At 55.2% G+C, this 8658-nt stretch overlaps 1 protein-coding gene across 1 annotated transcript in view; it reads right to left on the bottom strand.

The window, feature by feature from the left end:
- Positions 1-5226: 5226 nt before the first annotated feature.
- The window catches only part of VPS51 (VPS51, GARP complex subunit), a 17455-nt gene continuing 14023 nt past the window's right edge, over positions 5227-8658 (bottom strand). Inside the window, exons 4-8 of the mRNA XM_019474351.1 lie at positions 8185-8403; positions 7459-7680; positions 7086-7207; positions 6494-6581; positions 5227-5799 (exon numbers count right to left, since the gene is read on the bottom strand). Of these exons, the coding sequence (XP_019329896.1) occupies positions 5539-5799; positions 6494-6581; positions 7086-7207; positions 7459-7680; positions 8185-8403 (912 nt within the window). The 3' untranslated portion in view covers positions 5227-5538. The remainder of the gene's footprint in view (positions 5800-6493; positions 6582-7085; positions 7208-7458; positions 7681-8184; positions 8404-8658) is intronic.

Genomic DNA, 8658 nt, shown 5'->3' with positions numbered 1-8658 from the left:
ATAAATGCAGTAGTTCTGATAGCAACGGGTCCAAAACCCGCTGAGCGTGAGCTGAACAGTCAGCTCGCTTTGGACCACACTCGCGGTCCCCTGAGCATCCCCAGGAGGCACACACAGAGCTGCCTGGAGGAGAAGGGATATTTCAGTGTCAGCACCGACTACAGCAAAAACCTGAAAGAACGCTGGATACCCAGTGATTCCCAAGGGAAAACCGGGCAGACAGCACAACTGCATCTCACCCCAGAGCTCTCGGCTGCTCCTTTGCAGATGGGACCGAGAGGAAAGTACCAGAGGGGACAGTGTCCCTTCTAAACGCCCAAGGAAATGGCTCCCTGTTCATCTTGTTCAATGCTTCCCCACCACTTCTCTTCAGCTTCACGCTCTCATACTGAGTCCACTTGAACTCACAAATCCAGTGAGGATTGAGGGAAGTATAACGTCCTTTTTCTGGAACGAACTGATGTGTACTCTTGAATACAGACTGCTCTACGGGAGAGTGAGCCACCGAAGGTGTTCCCCCATTGCCCATCTCTTCCACCTCACACCCACGCCACACGCTTTTCCCGTCCTGCTTGTGCCATGGGGTCCACCCCCAGGACTCCACAGAGGTGCCGAAGAGCAGAAGCAGAACAATTTTTAACTGCCACTACATGCCCTTGAAAGCAGAGCCATCCCAGGCTAGCTAATCCTCAATGACACTGAACTTCGCAGGAAAAGAACGAGCAGTGAGGTTGACCTAGACCTATGTGCCTCAGATGGTCAGTACCGCTCCTCATCATTCAACAACAGGATCAAGTTCGGTGATAGGAGCGACAAAAAGCAGCATTTGCTGCTTTCCAAAACTTGCAGCAGGCTCCTGCCAGCAGGCAGCGGAGCGGCACGGATGCAGAAGCCACCCTGACAAGAACAACGTTGTGCATGCTGAAAAATCTTTTTGGTTGAAGGCAGACGGTGGCAAGAGCCGAGTGGTTTGTCACCACGGGCAGAGCACAGCCTGACGTTTCCAAGCCTAGTGCCTGTGACTGCAAAGGATAACATGAAGGAAATTTGTGCTAGCAAACAGCCTGGATCGTTAGCGTTACCCAGGACCTTTTGGCCACAGAGGACGAATGATCCAACCAGCTGAAGGGGATGTGCGTGACAGATGCAGGGAGCAGCCGGGCCCATGAGAACTCACATACTTTAGAAAAACGGTTGCAAGGAGCCAGTCTTGCCAAGAAAGGCAATCTGCAAAGTCCTTTTTTGCACAGATTAGCACTTGAAAGACCAGGATGCTCATGTCCTGCTGAAGAATCACAGCAGGTCTTTCTGAAGACAAATAGTGTTACCTGAATCCAGTTCTCTGCCAGCTTGGCCCAATTAGTTTAACAAAATACTGCTCTGAACACAGGAACTGCCCAGGGGCAGATGAGACAATTGCCAATAAACAAGCATCCCGTATGGCCTATCATTCTTGCTACTAACAGAAGCAATTTAACATCAGACCTATGAGGTCAACAAGTTCACCAGCTCAGAAAGAGTGAAGGGCATGTCCATGTACTTCTTGTCCTACCAAGGAATCAGTCAAACAATAAACCTGTTCATTAAAAGCAGGATGCAATTCTTTCCATATGAGCAGAACTGAACACTATTCTGTCTGTTCCAGGAACGTGAAAAATGGTTGTTGTCGTTCTTGTTGCTTTGTTGTGAAACAAAACTAAATGTTTCTTCTCTGAAATCGAAAGTAAAAACGTGAGTGTGAACAATTCAGTGGAAAGGAACAGACAAAATATGTATTTTCAAAAATACCAAACTGACTTCGGAATTGGGAATCAGGTCATACAGGACCTGCATTCATTGAAAAGTGCAGAATATGTGCATACCACCTGTGGATTCCTGCAATTTACTTCTACCTTCTCCTTCCTTCTCATCCAGTTGAGGATACTTCTAACAGAAAGAGCTGATTTTGCCACCATGCACAAATGCATCTCAACAAAAAGCGCTCGCCAGCTCTTCTTTCTCGCCTAACCCCAAGCCCAGAGATGGTCTCCAATGATCATACAAGTCTGCAGAGTGAGAATGCAGTGTGAAAAGAAACACAATCCCGCGAGAAGACATGAAATGCCTCTCAGGATACCTCAGTTTAGTTTTTGGATCTGCCACAGAAGTCGGTCATGTCACAATTCGTATCTGCCCCCACTCCCCCAAAAGCAAGTCTGATCACTTTCAGGAAAGGTTGTCTCTTTGCGAGTGTGAACACTGGGTAGGAAGGGTTCCAGTTTTCAGCTGAGGTTTCAAGATACTCCCACCCTATAACCCTCTGGCATCTATTCCACTCGAAGAGAGGAAAATCAGTAGGAAATTTAATCCAAAACAAACATTTACAGTAGTACTCAAAATGCTTGGAACCAGAGTTTAAAAGGACTTGCTAGTGATTTCCTGCCAGTCAAAACCAGCTTTAAAACAACTACCCTTGCCATTTGGATCACTGCATCAGAAGAAGAACAAAACCTGAAATATCTAATGAGTATAAACCAAATCTGGATTACTGTTGCTCGCCAGCAAAATGTTTGCATTATGGATTCGATAATCCTCCTTTGGGAGGATTTTGATGGTTTACAGTTTGGTTTTTTTAAAAGATAATACCCGAACTGTTGGCAGTACAGAATTAGACAAGTGCACAAACAAAAAGTGAGGAAAACTGGCTAAGCTGATGAGCTGCAAGAACATTACCGTGAGAAAAATACTTATTTCTTAGGAAAGTTTTAACATTTTTTTTCTTCCAGATCATCCTATTTGCTCACCTGTTCCTCAAACAGTTCAACGCTGTCCAGCATGGCTGCAAGACATGCCTTCATTCCTGCATTGCCCGTTGACGCCCATTCCCCGATCACCCTGTGCAAAAGCAACTCTGGATTTTCCATGTAGGACAGAGAGAGGACATGGAGAGGAGGTAAGGGTGAATTAGGAGGCATTTCAGCTAAGACTCTCCACACTGACAAAACCTCCCTGAGCGCGTGCTGGATTCAGAGCGGTGTCAGCGAGGGTGGAATTGGCCCCTTCTTTCTGAAGCAGAAGCAACTGGATTTGGCTGTGAGAATCCGCTGTTCCATTAGCGATCCTATCAAGCACAACGTTCTCCTCCCACCCAACACCCACGGCCCATCCGTGCTGCTTCCTCCAGCGCTGCAGATGCAAGGGCAAAAGAGGAGAAGGGAGAAAGAAAATCCTCTAGAAATGTTCTACTCTTGGGAACCTGTCCTAGCTCCGAGCCTTGTTTCTCTCCTAAACGGCTATGAGCGCACAGACTCCCTAGGCTGCAATTTCTTTGGTTACTTTTCACATGGATTTTCTTGTGTTTTCCCAAGAAACTGCTGTGGCAAATTTCAGGTCAGGTGCCAATCCAAGTACTCATAATCAGAAAGGTCTAGCGTCCCCTTCAACTTCAGCAGATTTTTTTTTAATGTACTTGTATTTTTGATCTTTTTGTAAACATTGTTCTAATTTTTTTTGTTCCAGATACTTGTCAGGTGCTAAAGACAACATAAATCTAGGGACCCCCCTATCTTTCAGGAGCTAGCAAGATACCAAACATCAGTTGACACCTGCAAATACCCAGCTGCCGACACCAAGAACTACTCACTGAATATCTTTATTTTCTTCTTTCTCTCCCCCCTTAGTAACTAATTTGTAATAGTAAAAAAAAAAAAGTAAAATAGTAAAAAAAAAAGAGTGTTGCAGACACTGGGGTCCCTCGAATGGCGAAGCCAGAGCAACTGAAGTGAGAGCTTTGCCCTCCAACATCAAGATTGTGACACAGACCTCTTGGAAAAGCGTCAAAAGATACAAAGCGCAAGCTGAGAATTCGACATTATCAACTCTCCAGCCCAGGTCAGGGGATCCCACTCGAGGGACCCCAGTGTCTGCCACACTCCTCAGATGCTCCTGATCTCCTCCAGCAGGAGTGTCTGTCTGTCTGTCCATCTCTCCAAGTTGTTTGGGGGGTTCGTGGTGACCAGGTTTTTCAACTTCGATGCTCCCGAGACAGATGAAGTGACTTCTCCAAAGTCACCCTGGGAGGGTTGGGACAGCGATGAGAAGAAGTTTGATTCTTCTGATTGTATCAGTAGTGTGCAAGTATTTACACCTGCAGCGTGTCCCCAGGTTTTTGCGCCCCCATGGTTTCGTGCTCCAAGTTAATGACCCCAAGCATTACCCAGCACTTTGTTTTGTGCCCGCTAAGGTTTTCGGTCCCTGATTTTTATGGTTTGGGACTATTTCATTGCTGTCAGTCCGTTGCTGTCTCACACCGACTCTCATCCCTGCATGGGACAGGTCGGGGACTTCATTCAGCGTATGAACCCCTGCCGTGCCGGCTGTCCCTGACCCCTGCGGACACCCTTCACCCCAGCCCAGAGGTGGGGAATCTCTTTTTCCAGCGCCAGTGCTCAGAGGGCTGCTTCTCCAGCACAGCCCCTCCCCGGCCACACACCCAGGGCATTGCCTGTGCCCCTGACCCTGCTCCTGTCCCCGCCTCACCCCCGGGCACCCCGGGACCCCCTTGCGGTGCCCAGCAGCGATGAGCAGGAGCTTCATGAGCAGCGCTGGCTCTGCTGAGGTCCCGCAGCCAGCTGGGGTGTGCAGGGAGGCAGCCCCCTTGCTTGTCTAAGGCCCTGGGTGCGTGCGAGGTGCTTGTGAGAGGCGGCTGGGAGGGCACTGGCTGCTCACGTGAGGGCTGGACAAGGCACTAGGAGCCCCCAGGTTGCTCATGAGAGGGGCTGGATGCTCCCTGGGTGCTCGTGCAAGGCACTGGGTGCACACAGGGTGCTTGTGCAAGGGTTTGGCGGGGGGGAGAGGAAGGCTGTTTGTGCGAGGTCATGCGAGGGGCCGGGTCTGCCCCCATCCCCACTGCCCCATGGGGCACAGGTGGCCAAGGGGCCCAGGCATCCGGGTGACCCCCCTTCATCCCTACACACCCCCACTGCTCCTCCCCCCAGGGACCCAGGCGTCTGTCCCTGTTGCGTCCCGTCCCCACCCCAGGCACAGGCAGGGGACACAAAGCACAGCTCACACATTTTATTTATTGTCCCTGGCTGTGACAAAGGGGCTGTGCCCAGGGTGTTCCCAGGCATGAAGGATGTCACCAAGGTGGGGGTATGACATGGTGTGTCACTGGGGCCACAGGGACAACACAGGGTGTCAGCACACGTTGAGGATGTCACTGGGGTGGGGGGACAATGTGGGGTATTCCCAGGGCTGGGGGTGGGGGGGGGGGGGCGTGACGGCGTGGGGTGACCCTGTGTGGGTGTGGGGACATGGGACGTCCTTGTGTGTTGCCATGTGGGGGAGGACACATGGAGCGTCCCCATGTATGTGTGGGGACTCACGGGGTACAGGTCTGTCCCCAGACACATAACAGGACCTAAGACGTGCCCCTCCCAGAGATGTCCCCACTCGGCTGTGCCCCATGGTGACACAGATGTCCCATGTCCCTGTGTCCCCCCGCTACGCGACGCCATGTCCTGTACATCAACCCATGCCCCTGTGTGTCCCCATGTCCTACCCGCGCTCGCAGATGAGCTCGACGACGCTGTGCTCCATGGGGACGGGGTCGAGGCAGCGGTGGGCGGCGCTGGCAGCCACCTCGTCCAGCAGCCCCTGCACCACCCGCTCGTCAGCGGCGAAGCGCCAGAGGTAGAGCTGCAGGTAATGGCCGTCCACCTGCACCTGCTGCAGCCCGAAGCGCCCCAATGTCCGCAGCCGCACACACTCCAGCAGCGTCTTTAGGCTGATCTTGATGATCCCAGTCAGCACCGACACCTGGGACGTGGGGACAGCAGGGACATGGGGCACAGGGGGACAGGGATGCCCCCAGGGCAGGAAGGCCCTGAGTCACGTCTGCACGGGGATGTGGGGACATTGGGGACACCCCTCTGCAGGCCATCAGTTCCTAGGATACTCATCCTGGTCAGCAGTCCCCAAGGATCCCCTGCGTCCTGACACACGGGATGTGGGGACACTAGGGACATGTGGTACAGGGGAATGGGGACTCCTTCGGCCTGGATTCTTCACGTGCGGGGAGGCCCCAAGTCCCATGAGCATGGGCACATGGGCAACACAAGGGACACCCCTGTCCTGGCTGCCACTCCCAAGCCTGGACACATGGGACAGTGGGACATAGGGGACACGTGGCACAGGGGGATGGGGACACCCTTGGCCTGCCTGTTGGGAGCACAGGGAGGCCCCGAGTCAAGTCAGCATAGGGACAGGAGGACACCCTCGCCCTGGTCATCAGCCGCAGGGACCTCCTGAGTCCTGACACGTAGGACAGGGGAGCATCAGGGGACAGTGGCAACATCCCTGTCCTGGTCATCAGCTCCTGGGGACCCCCAGGGCCCCAACACCTGGGTCATGGGGACACCAGGGACATGTGAAAGCCGGGAAGGTGGGCAGTTTAGGGACCTTGGGGACACGGGGGGCCCTTGGGGACATGGGAATGTCCCCGTGGCCTCACCTTGTTGAACTCGACAGGGCTGAAGATGTCAATGCGTTCGGAGAAGAGCTTCTGGATGTTGCTGAGCAGGTGGGTGTCCATGGGGGCGCTGGGGATGGTGACACCAGGAGAGTCAGGGACACGGGGACAGTCAAGTATTTGAGAAAGCCAGGGGATGTGGGGGCAGGGACACAGGGGCTGTCAGGCGACACAGGGATGGGGACACAGAGGTGGTCAGAGGATGCAGGGACGGTCAGGAGATATTGGGACTGTTTGGGGACACAAAGACAGGAGAACATGAGGATGGGCGGTGGATGTGGGGACACTCAGGGAGCGGGGGGATGGTCAAGGACACGGAGAGACGAGGCAATCGTGGGACGCAAGGCATATGGGGATCATCAGGGGATACTGGGACAGTCGGGGGAACACGGGGATGGTTGGGACATACGGGGATATTGGGAATACTGGGACAGTCTGGGGACATGAAGAGGGTCACGGGGAAGATATAGCGGTTACCGCTACACAGGGAGCACAGGGGTGACAGGGCAGCCCTGGGGGTGACCAAGGAAGGCCCAGAGGGTGGCCGAGAGGTGGCCTGGGTGACAGGGCTGACCTGGGGGTGTAGCTGGGGGCGTAGCGCCCGGGTGCCCGTGAACTGCTGTAGACGGAGAAGGCGCGCCGGCTCGAATCGCTGCTCTGCGCCCGCCGCACCCCCTCCTCGAAGAGCTGCCCCACCTGCGGCACCACACTCTCTCAGCGCTGGTATCCCAGAATCCACCCAAAATACCCTCTGGGACCCCCCCCAAACCACCCGGGATCCCTCAAATCCTCTGTGACCCTCCCAAAACCTTCTGGAACCCCCAAAGATCCTCAAGGACCTTATGGGGACCTCAGGGCCTCTCCAGGAACCCTCTGGGATGTCTGGGACCCCCCAGGGGACTTCAGGCCCCTCCCCAGCCCCTCTGGGCTCCTGGTGCTGCCCCAACCTGGACATCGATGGCGGTGATGTCCTCGACCACGCGCTTCATTACAGCACGAACGTTGCGGGGCTCGACGGTGCCCAACCAGTCTCGCGTCTCCACGCTCTTCCTAAGCATCTGTGCCACCGCGGCGCCCTGGACCTGCACGTAGTGGTCGAGCAGCCGCTGCGCCGCCCCCCGCGCCTCTGCACACAGTGCTGGTCCCGGTGTCACTGCCGGGCCCGTGTCCTGGGGGTGCAAGGGACATGCAAGACATGCGGAGACATGTAGGAACACCCCACACATCTCCACGCACAGCGCTGTCCCCACCGTCACCACTGGCATTGTGGCCTGGGGATACAAGGGACATGGGGACATGTGGGGATGCCCCCCTGTACCTCCACCATCTGATGTCCTGGGGGGACAGGGACATCAGGGGACACATGGGATGCTCTCCGGGCCACCCCACCTGCAGCAGCATCGCTGCCATCCTCATATCCTTGGGGCATCTGGGGGGACTTGGGGACATGCAGAAGCCCCTTGGGGACATTTGGGAGACACTGGCACAGGTAAGGACCCTTCTGCCTCCATGTGCACTGCTCATATCCTGGATGGACATGGGGTGACAGCAGGGCACAGGGAAGGACCTGGGGACATTTTAGGGTCCCTCAGGGACATATGAGGGCACACAAAGACAGAAGGAAGATCCCCATACCTCCACGCGGACCATGGGGCTCAGTTTTGGGGGCTCACCTGGGGGGGAAACTGCTCATCGGTGAGAGTGAGGATGTAACTGATGGTGGTGGCCTCATAGTCAAGACAGAGGCGGGCAAGGAGCAGCAGCAGGGCCGGGGGTGCCGCGGGGGCCCCCCGCTCAGCCGGGCCGTCGGCGAAGCCCCGGGCGGTACGGCAGAGCCAGCGCACGAAGGCCACTACCAGCCCTTCGCGGACCGCCTCCGCACAGAACTCCCCCTGCGACCAAAAACAGGGGGTTACACCCCAAAAATACCACCCTGGGGCCCCCAAAACCCACAAACTACCCCATACAAGCTCCAAATCACCCCTGTGCTCCCCAAACTGCCGTGTTCAACCTCCAAATTGCCCATGACCCCCACAGCCTGCCTTGTGCAAGCCCTGACCTGCCCTGTGCCACACCCAAACTTCCCTGTGCCAGCCCCAGATTGCCCCAGTGACCCCCCAAAGTGCCCCATGCCGCCCCGCGCCACC

Source organism: Aptenodytes forsteri, unplaced genomic scaffold (genome assembly GCF_000699145.1).
Source record: "Aptenodytes forsteri isolate BGI_AS27 unplaced genomic scaffold, ASM69914v1 Scaffold329, whole genome shotgun sequence".
In the NCBI taxonomy this organism is placed as follows: domain Eukaryota; kingdom Metazoa; phylum Chordata; class Aves; order Sphenisciformes; family Spheniscidae; genus Aptenodytes; species Aptenodytes forsteri.
Note: the sequence above shows the minus strand (reverse complement) of the source record. Positions and strands in the feature narration are given on the sequence as shown.